General features: G+C 49.9%; 1 protein-coding gene across 1 annotated transcript in view; it reads left to right on the top strand.

The window, feature by feature from the left end:
• LOC138489326 (zinc finger protein 850-like) overlaps positions 1 to 7839 on the top strand; it is a 424223-nt gene extending 416384 nt beyond the window's left edge. The window contains exon 4 of the mRNA XM_069617026.1: positions 6465 to 7839. Within this exon, the coding sequence (XP_069473127.1) occupies positions 6465 to 7631 (1167 nt within the window). The 3' untranslated portion in view covers positions 7632 to 7839. The remainder of the gene's footprint in view (positions 1 to 6464) is intronic.
• The last annotated feature ends 4250 nt before the right edge of the window (positions 7840 to 12089 follow it).

The following is a 12089-nucleotide window of genomic DNA, read 5'->3' as shown; positions in this document are numbered from 1 at the left end:
TTGTTATTATTGTGGGCATCTCTACTCTAGGTCTCAGGTGGCCCTTGCCTAGAGTCGCGAGGTGTATTCAGAGCGGTCTTGAAGGCCTGCACAGTGGCTATATTCTTATTATTGGGGGCATCTCTACTCTAGGTCTCAGGTGGCCCTTGCCTGGAGTGGCGAGGTGTATTCAGAGCGGTCTTGAAGGCCTGCATAGTGGCTATGTTCTTATTATTGGGGGCATCTCTACTCTAGGTCTCAGGTGGCCCTTGCCTGGAGTAGCGAGCTGTATTCAGAGCGGTCTTGAAGACCTGCACAGTGGCTATATTCTTATTATTGGGGGCATCTCTACTCTAGGTCTCAGGTGGCCCTTGCCTGGAGTGGCGTGGTGTATTCAGAGCGGTCTTGAAGGGCTGCACAGTGGCTATATTCTTATTATTGGGGGCATCTCTACTCTAGGTCTCAGGTGGCCCTTGCCTGGAGTGGCGAGGTGTATTCAGAGCGGTCTTGAAGGCCTGCACAGTGGCTATGTTCTTATTATTGGGGGCATCTCTACTCTAGGTCTCAGGTGGCCCTTGCCTGGAGTGGCGAGGTGTATTCAGAGTGGTCTTGAAGGCCTGCACAGTGTCTATGTTCTTATTATTGGGGGCATCTCTTCTCTAGGTCTCAGGTGGCCCTTGCCTGGAGTGGCGAGGTGTATTCAGAGCCGTCTTGAAGGCCTGCACAGTGGCTATGTTCTTATTATTGGGGGGCATCTCTACACTAGGTCTCAGGTGGCCCTTGCCTAGAGTGGCGAGGTGTATTCAGAGCGGTCTTGAAGGCCTGCACAGTGGCTATATTCTTATTATTGGGGGCATCTCTACTCTAGGTCTCAGGTGGCCCTTGCCTGGAGTGGCGAGGTGTATTCAGAGTGGTCTTGAAGGCCTGCACAGTGTCTATGTTCTTATTATTGGGGGCATCTCTTCTCTAGGTCTCAGGTGGCCCTTGCCTGGAGTGGTGAGGTGTATTCAGAGTGGTCTTGAAGGCCTGCACAGTGGCTATGTTCTTATTATTGGGAGCATCTCTACTCTAGGTCTCAGTGAGCCCTTGCCTGGAGTGGTGAGGTGTATTCAGAGCGGTCTTGAAGGCCTGCACAGTGGTTATGTTCATATTATTGGGGGCATCTCTACTCTAGGTCTCGGGTGGCCCTTGCCTGGAGTGGCGAGGTGTATTCAGAGCGGTCTTGAAGACCTGCACAGTGGCTAGATTCTTATTATTGTGGGCATCTCTACTCTAGGTCTCAGGTGGCCCTTGCCTGGAGTGGCGAGGTGTATTCAGAGTGGTCTTGAAGGCCTGCACAGTGGCTATGTTCTTATCATTGGGGGCATCGCTACTCTAGGTCTCAGGTGGCCCTTGCCTGGAGTGGTGAGGTGTATTCAGAGTGGTCTTGAAGGCCTGCACAGTGGTTATGTTCATATTATTGGGGGCATCTCTACTCTAGGTCTCTGGTGGCTCTTGCCTGGAGTGACGAGGTGTATTCAGAGCCGTCTTGAAGGCCTGCACAGTGGCTATATTCTTATTATTGGGGGGCATCTCTACTCTAGGTCTCAGGTGGCCCTTGCCTGGAGTGGCGAGGTGTATTCAGAGCGGTCTTGAAGGCCTGCACAGTGGCTATGTTCTTATTATTAGGGGCAACTCTACTCTAGGTCTCAAGGCGCCCTTGCCTTGAGTGGTGAGGTGTATTCAGAGTGGTCTTGAAGGCCTGTACAGTGGCTATGTTCCTATTATTGGGGGCATCTCTACTCTAGGTCTCGGGTGGCCCATGCCTGGAGTGGCGAGGTGTATTCAGAGTGGTCTTGAAGGCCTGCACAGTGGCTATGTTCTTATTATTGGGGGCATCTCTACTCTAGGTCTCAGGTGGCTCTTGCCTGGAGTGGTGAGGTGTATTCAGAGCGGTCTTGAAGGCCTGCACAGTGGCTATGTTCTTATTATTGGGGGCATCTCTACTCTAGGTCTCAGTGGGCCCTTGCCTGGAGTGGTGAGGTGTATTCAGAGCCGTCTTAAAGGCCTGCACAGTGGTTATGTTCATATTATTGGGGGCATCTCTACTCTAGGTCTCTGGTGGCTCTTGCCTGGAGTGGCGAGGTGTATTCAGAGCCGTCTTGAAGGCCTGCACAGTGGCTATATTCTTATTATTGGGGGCATCTCTACTCTAGGTCTCAGTGGGCCCTTGCCTGGAGTGGCGAGGTGTATTCAGAGTGGTCTAGAAGACCTGCACAGTGGCTATATTCTTATTATTGGGGGCATCTCTACTCTAGGTCTCAGGTGGCCCTTGCCTGGAGTGGCGAGGTGTATTCAGAGTGGTCTTGAAGGCCTGCACAGTGGCTATGTTCTTATTATTGGGGGCATCTCTACTCTAGGTCTCAGGTGGCTCTTGCCTGGAGTGGTGAGGTGTATTCAGAGTGGTCTTGAAGGCCTGCACAGTGGCTATGTTCTTATTACTGGGGGCATCTCTACTCTAGGTCTCAGTAGGCCCTTGTCTGGAGTGGTCAGGTGTATTCAGAGTGGTCTTGAAGGCCTGCACAGTGGCTATGTTCTTATTATTGGGGGCATCTCTACTCTAGGTCTCAGTGGGCCCTTGCCTGGAGTGGTGAGGTGTATTCAGAGCGGTCTTGAAGGCCTGCACAGTGGCTATGTTCTTATTATTGGGGGCATCTCTACTCTAGGTCTCAGGTGGCCCTTGCCTGGAGTGGCGAGGTGTATTCAGAGCCGTCTTGAAGGCCAGCACAGTGGCTATGTTCTTATTATTGGGGGGCATCTCTACACTAGGTCTCAGGTGGCCCTTGCCTAGAGTGGCGAGGTGTATTCAGAGCGGTCTTGAAGGCCTGCACAGTGGCTATATTGTTATTATTGTGGGCATCTCTACTCTAGGTCTCAGGTGGCCCTTGCCTAGAGTCGCGAGGTGTATTCAGAGCGGTCTTGAAGGCCTGCACAGTGGCTATATTCTTATTATTGGGGGCATCTCTACTCTAGGTCTCAGGTGGCCCTTGCCTGGAGTGGCGAGGTGTATTCAGAGCGGTCTTGAAGGCCTGCATAGTGGCTATGTTCTTATTATTGGGGGCATCTCTACTCTAGGTCTCAGGTGGCCCTTGCCTGGAGTAGCGAGCTGTATTCAGAGCGGTCTTGAAGACCTGCACAGTGGCTATATTCTTATTATTGGGGGCATCTCTACTCTAGGTCTCAGGTGGCCCTTGCCTGGAGTGGCGTGGTGTATTCAGAGCGGTCTTGAAGGGCTGCACAGTGGCTATATTCTTATTATTGGGGGCATCTCTACTCTAGGTCTCAGGTGGCCCTTGCCTGGAGTGGCGAGGTGTATTCAGAGCGGTCTTGAAGGCCTGCACAGTGGCTATGTTCTTATTATTGGGGGCATCTCTACTCTAGGTCTCAGGTGGCCCTTGCCTGGAGTGGTGAGGTGTATTCAGAGTGGTCTTGAAGGCCTGCACAGTGGCTATGTTCTTATTATTGGGGGCATCTCTACTCTAGGTCTCAGTGGGCCCTTGCCTGGAGTGGTGAGGTGTATTCAGAGCGGTCTTGAAGGCCTGCACAGTGGTTATGTTCATATTATTGGGGGCATCTCTACTCTAGGTCTCTGGTGGCTCTTGCCTGGAGTGGCGAGGTGTATTCAGAGCCGTCTTGAAGGCCTGCACAGTGGCTATATTCATATTATTGGGGGCATCTCTACTCTAGGTCTCTGGTGGCCCTTGCCTGGAGTGGTGAGGTGTATTCAGAGTGGTCTTGAAGGCCTGCACGGTGGCTATATTCTTATTATTGGGGGCATCTCTACTCTAGGTCTCGGATGGCCCTTGCCTGGAGTGGTGAGGTGTATTCAGAGTGGTCTTGAAGGCCTGCACGGTGGCTATGTTCTTATTATTGGGGGCATCTCTACTCTAGGTCTCGGGTGGCCCTTGCCTGGAGTGGCGAGGTGTAATCAGAACGGTCTTGAAGGCCTGCACAGTGGCTATGTTCTTATTATTGGGGGCATCTCTTCTCTAGGTCTCAGGTGGGCCTTGCCTGGAGTTGTGAGGTGTATTCAGAGCGGTCTTGAAGGCCTGCACCGTGGCTATGCTATTATTATTGGGGGCATCTCTTCTCTAGGTCTCAGGTGGGCCTTGCCTGGAGTTGTGAGGTGTATTCAGAGCGGTCTTGAAGGCCTGCACAGTGGCTATGCTATTATTATTGGGGGGCATCTCTACTCTAGGTCTCAGGTGGCCCTTGCCTGGAGTGGTGAGGTGTATCCAGAGTGGTCTTGAAGGCCTGCATAGTGGCTATGTTCTTATTATTGGAGGCATCTCTACTCTAGGTCTCAGGTGGCCCTTGCCTGGAGTAGCGAGCTGTATTCAGAGTGGTCTTGAAGGCCTGCACAGTGGCTATGTTCTTATTATTGGGGGGCATCTCTACTCTAGGTCTCGGGTGGCCCTTGCCTGGAGTGGCGAGGTGTTTTCAGAGCGGTCTTGAAGGCCTGCACAGTGGCTATGTTCTTATTATTGGGGGCATCTCTACTCTAAGTCTCAGGTGGCCCTTGCCTGGAGTGGTGAGGTGTATTCAGAGTGGTCTTGAAGGCCTGCACAGTGGCTGTGTTCTTATTATTGGGAGACATCTCTACTCTAGGTCTCAGGTGGCCCTTGCCTGGAGTGGTGAGGTGTATTCAGAGTGGTCTCGAAGGCCTGCACAGTGGCTATGTTCTTATTATTGGGGGCATCTCTACTCTAGGTCTCAGGTGGCCCTTGCCTGGAGTCGGTAGGTGTATTCAGAGCGGTCTCGAAGGTCTGCACAGTGGCTATGTTCTTATTATTGGGGGCATCTCTACTCTAGGTATCAGGTGGCCCTTGCCTGGAGTGGTGAGGTGTATTCAGAGCGGTCTTGAAGGCCTGCACAGTGGCTATGTTCTTATTATTGGGGGCATCTCTACTCTAGGTCTCAGGTGGCCCTCGCCTGGAGTGGCGAGGTGTATTCAGAGCGGTCTTGAAGGCCTGCACCGTGCGTATGTTCTTATTATTGGGGGCATCTCTACTCTAGGTCTCAGGTAGTCCTCGCCTGGAGTGGCGAGGTGTATTCAGAGCAGTCTTGAAGGTCTGCACAGTGGCTATGTTCTTATTATTGGGGGCATCTCTACTCTAGGTCTCAGGTGGCTGTTGCGTGGAGTGGCGAGGTGTATTCAGTGTGGTCTTGAAGGTCTGCACAGTGGCTATGTTCTTATTATTGGGGGCATCTCTACTGTAGGTCTCAGGGGGCCCTTGCCTGGAGTGGCGAGGTGTATTCAGAGCAGTCTTGAAGGCCTGCACAGTGGCTATGTTCTTATTATTGGGGGCATCTCTACTCTAGGTCTCTGGTGGCTCTTGCATTTGGCCACACAGGAGCTGTGATTCTGGCTGTTTGTGAAAGCTTTCGCTCTAGTGCTGCCCCAGGCCACACTGAATGTGACCGCACAGGACTGGTGATTCTGGCTGTTAGTGAAAGCTTTGGCTTTAGGGCTGCCACTGGCCACATTTCATGTGACCGCACAGGAGATCTGATTTTGGCTGTTTGTGAAAGCTTTGTCTGTGGTGCTGCCACAGGCCACACTACATTTGACCACACAGGAGCCGTGATTCTGGCTGTTTGTGAAAGCTTTGTCTGTGGTGCTGCCACAGGCCACACTGCATTTGACTGCACAGGAGCTATGGTTCTGTTAGGGAACTGTCATGGCGATGGTCAGGGGTTGGTGGTGCACTTGTTTCTCCTTGAGGGCTGGTTAACATTATTTTTGCTCTTGTATATATTTCCCTAATGCCCCCCCTGCACCGCTGGTCCCAGGGAGCAGCTCATGGAGTGTGAAAAGACATGGGCCATAAACATCATAACATTATGATTAGGCAGCTATCAGTCATGGGGTTTATTCCATCTTGGGGTACCTAAGGGCATCATAAACCATAGCTCCACTTTCATTGTCTATCAGATTTCCCTCAGAACCTCTAGATGGAATATAGTCGCATAGTCGATAGCTACTCATTGATAATTCTATTTCCCCAATTAATTTCCTGATTTAGAGAAATACTACATCAAACAGTGAATTTTTTCCATGTCTCTCTCCTGATTGGTAAAGGCTTGCTAGCTTCTCTTCTCACAGGACCACCCACTGGGTTTGTGAGCAGGGTGCAAAATGAGGATTCACAGCTCTGTGTAAGATATGTTCTATTTCAGGCTGTACGATGTCATAAAATAATAAAGTGTCCTTCTGCTTCTTTCAACAGAGAACGAACAGTCATCAAAGGATGTATGCTGGAGAGAAGTCTTACGAAATCACGGAATGCGATGATCACTTTAATTGGGCATCACACCTGAGAATACATCAGAGAACCCACACAGGGGTAAGACCTTTCAAGTGCTCGGAGTGTAAGAAGAGCTTCACTCACAGCTCAGATCTGCAGCAGCATCTGAGGATCCATACTGGGGAGCGACCCTTCGAGTGCTCAGAGTGTGAGAAAAGCTTCACTCAGAGATCCAATCTGAAGCAGCATCAGAGGATCCATACTGGGGAGCGACCCTACCAGTGTACAGAGTGTCATAAAAGCTTCACTGGAAGATCAAATCTGCAGAATCATCAGAGGATCCATACTGGGGTGCGACCCTACCAGTGTACAGTGTGTGATAAAAGCTTCACTGGGAGATCAAATCTGCAGAATCATCAGAAGATCCATACTGGGGAGCGGCCATACCAGTGCTCAGAGTGTGTGAAAAGCTTCACTCAGAGATCAAATCTTCAGAAGCATCAGAAGATCCATACTGGGGAGCGCCCATACCAGTGTACAGAGTGTGATAAAAGCTTCACTCAGAGCTCACATCTGCACCTGCATCAGAAGATCCATACTGGGGAGCTACCCTACCAGTGTACAGCGTGTGAGAAAAGCTTCATTCAGCGATCACATCTTCACCTGCATCAGAAGATCCATTCTGTGGAGCGACCATACCAGTGTACAGAGTGTGAGAGAAGTTTCACTCAGAGCTCATATCTGCACCTGCATCAGAAGATCCATTCTGGGGTGCGACCATACCAGTGCTCAGAGTGTGTGAAAAGCTTCACTTGTATCTCAGTTCTGATCAAGCATCAGAGATGCCATACTGGAGATAAACCCTATCAATGCACAGAGTGCAAGAAAAGCTTCTGTTTCCCCTCAAACCTGAGCAAACATCAATGGATCCATACACAGGAGAAGCCCTATGGATGCACACAGTGCAAGAAAAGCTTCCGTGACCTCTCAGCCCTGACCATCCATCAAAGGACACATTCTGGGGAGAAGCCCTATGGGTGTTCAGAATGTGGTAAGCACTTTAATTGTGCGTCAAGCCTGATGACTCATAAAAGATCCCACACCGGAGAGAAACCCTTCAAGTGTACAGAGTGTGAGAAAAGCTTCACTCAGAGTTCAAATCTGCACATGCATCAGAAGATCCATTCTGGGGAGCGACCATACCATTGCTCAGAGTGTGGGAAAAGCTTCACTCGGAGATCAGATCTGCAGAAGCATCAGAAGATCCATACTGGAGAGCGGCCCTACCAGTGTACAGAGTGTGAGAAAAGCTTCACTCAGAGTTCACATCTTTATAGCCATGGAAGGCGCCATACCAGAAAATGACCACACTATTGTACAGAGCAAGAGAAGCTTCCTTCATATAGTTATAAGCCATGTTTATGTTGGACAAGGACTTTGTTCCTAATGCTTTTTCATCTATTTAAATGTACCTTGAATACTGCAATCTGATATTGCTGTGCAGTTTGCTAGTAATTAAATATAATAATTGGTGTGATTGATTGTGTATTAAACATGGAAAATAGTTCCTCAACTAGGGCGTCAGTTTTATTGTTGGTTTAATTATTCATCTATTTAAATGTATTTTGAATACAGCAATTTGATGTTGTTTTGCTTTATAGCCACTTATGAATTATGATACTCAGTGTGATTACCCGTTCTATTATCCATGGGACGATGGGCATCATGGGCATTGTTATTTTTTTTTATTTTTTTTTTTAAACTTTATTTTAAGGTTTTAACATAAGCATACAAAAACCTCCTGTGTTTACTTAACACAAAAAAAGGGAAAGAAAAGCCAAACGTTACGCTCATAGCACACACAATACACATCAGATAATTGCGTATCACATGTTCATCGGGCTATTTGTTCTGTCGGAAAGTCTCTTCTACGGGTACTCGTGTGAATAGTGGGACCTGGACCTTTATCTGGGTTTTGATTGTTGGGCTTGAGATTGGGAATGTGCAACATCGGTGGTAGTGAGTAAGTATCGAATATAAGGACCCCAAATGTCAGCTGGTCGCGCATGTAGGGGAAGGGTCCGTGTGAACTCAGTGTCCATGGGCCTCATCACGACCCAGGCGGTAAGTTACCGCCTGGGCCGTGACTTTACCACCATGGCGTAAACTACGTTTACGCCATGGTGGTTGGCGGACTTACCGCCCCATTCCGACCTTGGCGGGGCGGTAAGTCCCCAATCCCCATTTACCCTTCCCCATTCCCATTTTTGCCCCATAGGGCATAATGGGAGTGGGGAAGGCGTTAATTACGCCACCGTAAATTACGGTGGCGTAATTAACTCCATGGTCCCTTAGCGCCATGGATTTTAACACCTGCTAAAAGCAGGTGTTAAATCCGCCATGGCGCTAAGGGACCTCGTACTCAGGCGGTAAGGGTCGGCGCTGTTTACGGCGCCGTAAACCCCTTACCACCTGAGTTGTAATGAGGCCACATGTCTTGACAGTAAAGGATATCTTTCTTCCATGCGGTGAGCAAGGGAAGGGGGCCACGTCCCCAGGCCAGGGCTATCCTTCTACGGGCGAGCACCAGGAGCAAAGAAGCCAGCTTCCGCACCGGGGTTTGCAGGTGTCTTGTCATACCCAAGAGCGCGACTGTTGGGTCAGGGACCAGCACCTCTCCCAATATGTCGCTCGTGTGTTGTAGAACTGAGGACCAGAATCGGGCTATACCTGGACAGTGCCATGCGAGGTGGACGAAGTCGGCGGAGGGGATGCCACATCTTTCGCATTGGTCTGAGGCCTCGGGGTGGTGATGTCGTTTCTTTTGGGGAGTGTAGGTGCACGAAGTTAAAATGGGTCTGCTTGTAGCGAGTATTTAGCACTACTTTTTGGGTTTGCCGGAGGATGTAAGTCCAGTCGTCTTCGGGTATCGTGGTATGAAGGGCCGTTTCCCATCTGCGCTTCGCCTTAGCGGCGGTCACAGTTGAGTCAGCGAGCAATGATCTGTAAATCATGGACACCAATCTTCCCTCTCCCTTGGCCTGGATCACGTTGTGCAGCAGGGTCCATGTTGGTGGTTGTTTCTGGAATGTTGGGAAGTGGGCCTGCAGGGTATGACGCAATCTGAAATAGAGGAAAATGTCGAGTGAAGTGGTGCCGCCCCTCTCCCTGATTAGTTGTGGGGTAATGAACACGCCGTCTGGGAAGAGGTCCCCCATGGAGTTTATGTTGGTTTTATTAAGCCAGATCAGGAAAACTTTTTCGTTGGTTAGGGGAATGCCGGGAATAAACTTGACAGGTAATAGCGGGGAGTATCTTGTCTGTATTCCGTAATTACGGGCGATTTTCCTCCAGATGGTGTATGAGGATAGGACTGTGTTTAGCGTGCCATATGGAACCGGGAGATTGCTGAAGATAACAGCTGTTAAGAAGTTTGGGAGGCCAGGGCGCGCTCAACCTGCACATGTGGACGGACGTACTCAGAGGCATACCAATGGCTAAGAAAGTGAGCCTGAGCGGCCCAGTAGTACTTTTCAATGTCTGGAAGTGCAAGGCCACTGTGTGACACTGGTAACGTCAGTGTTGTGTAGGCGACTCTCGCTGGTTTGACTGCCCAGATTAGTTCCAAAATGAGGCTTCTAATTTTCTGCAGGAAAGAGCGTGGGAGTATTAGGGGTACATTCGTGAACAGATAGAGAAGTTTGGGGAAAATCATCATTTTAGTCAGTGAAACCCTCCCCCATAGTGTTAGGGGAAGCGACTTCCATCTCTGGATACGCTCACGGAGGGATTGGAGTACTTGGCCATAGCTATCTTTAAATATCTCGTCGTGATCGAGTGACATGAGAATGCCGAGATAGCGAACCCCGGTGCTTTCCCACTTAAATCCATGGTCGTCTCGGAATTGCGGGGTAGCTGTTGTTAGCGGAAATATTACTGATTTGGAATGATTTATTTTGAGACCAGAGATGCTGCTAAATTGGATCACCTCGCGCATTATCGGATTGAGATTGTTTTGGGGATCTTTGATGAACAGCATGACGTCATCCGCGTAGAGGGAGACGATCAGTCTGTGTGGGCCCAGGGTGAGGCCTCAATCGATTCGGTGCGTTCTTAGCCTGGAGGCGAGTGGTTCCATAATTAAGGCAAATATAAGGGCTGACAGGGGGCATCCCTGCCCAGTTCCCCGTTCCAATTTAACTCCGGAAGATCTGGTAGAGCCGAGGGTGATGTAGGAGCGGGGGTCATTGTATAGTAATGAGACCATTCTGATAAAGGTTTTCCCCAGACCCATTTGTGTGAGTGTTGCGAAGAGATATGGCCATTCGACAGAGTCGAATGCCTTTTCGGCATCTAATAATACTGCGATGGCCTGCTGTGATGGGTCAAGTGCGGCGATGACTCCAAACAGTCGGCGAATGCCGTATGTCGTACTGCGTCCGGGAATAAAGCCGGCTTGGTCACCCAGGACCAGTGCAGGCATGAGGGAAAGGAGACGGTTAGCTAGGATCCTGGCTAGAATCTTGTTGTCGAGGTTGATCAATGAGATCGGCCTATAAGAGGCACAGTTGTCTCGGGGCTTGCGTGGTTTGTGAATGAGAGTGACATTGGCTTCGCGAAGGGTGGGCGGAAGAATCCCTCGCTCTAAGGCCTCTTCGTATACTTGAAGGAGTAGTGGGGCTAGTGTGAGTGCGTGAGCCTTATAGAATTCGCCGTTGAGACCGTCAGGGCCAGGTGCTTTAGTATTTGGGAGAGAATTTATTGCCTCTGTGATTTCCCCCTATGTGATGGGCGTGTTCAAAGGTTTGCGAAGGTCATGGATAATCCAGTATAGTTCCGTATCATTAAGGTAGTTCCGGAGCTCCTCCGGATTACAAGTGATTTGAGAGCTGTACATGTCTTGGTAAAATTTATGGAAAGTGTTCACAATGTCTTCTTCAGTGTATGTTAGATTCCCGTTCGTGTCTCGGATACATTCCACCCGAGGGGGTGTCTGATCAAGTCTCAAAAGGCGGGCCAGGAGCGCCCCGGGTTTCTGCCCCTCGCCGTACTGTCTGATCTTATGTCTGCGGCCCAAGAATTTCATTTCACGTTCGGCTGCTGCTTGAAATTTTACTAGTTCCATCTTTAGGTCGGCCTGGATCTGCGCGTCCGGGGATGTTGTTTGCTTATTTTCCAGGTCTTTCAGACGTCGTTCGCTTTCTGTTAACTCTTGCCTGATCAGCTTCAGGATGCCATTTTCTTTAGCCATGCATACGCCCCTCACGTAGCATTTTAATGTTTCCCATAGCGTGCCGGGAGAGTCGACTGAGCCTTGGTTTGTCTCGAGGAAGTTGGTGAGGTCCTGTCGGAGTTCATCTGCGAAGATGGGGTCTAAAAGCGCACCCGATTTGAATCTCCAGTTCACGGGGGTTTTCAGGATCTCGGATAGCGTGAATTCGAGTGTGACCATGGAGTGGTCGGATAGGGATTGTGATAGAATTTGGCAGGGGCCCCAGCTGAACGGACTACGGGACGATACCAGTAGATAGTCAATGCGGGAGCTGGTGTTATGGACTGCTGAGTGAAAGGTGTAGTCCTGGGAGTTTGGATGGGAGTGTCTCCAAATGTCGGATAACTCAAAGGCCTGGCAGATTTCTGTAACTTGGCGACTGGCGTTAGAGATTCTGTTGCTCGGACCATGCGATTTGTCAATATGGGGGTTTAGGGGGGTATTGAGATCTGCTCCCCAGATGATAGTTACTGAGGTATATGCTTCCAGGTTTGACATGATCCAGTTGAAGTTATTCGGTCCGTCGACATTGGGGGCGTAGGTGTTCACCA

This window comes from Ambystoma mexicanum, chromosome 9 (assembly GCF_040938575.1).
Source record: "Ambystoma mexicanum isolate Mex_15411 chromosome 9, UKY_AmexF1_1, whole genome shotgun sequence".
NCBI lineage: Eukaryota > Metazoa > Chordata > Amphibia > Caudata > Ambystomatidae > Ambystoma > Ambystoma mexicanum.
The sequence above is the reverse complement of the archived record's forward strand: the minus strand, read 5'-3'. Positions and strand labels throughout refer to the sequence as shown.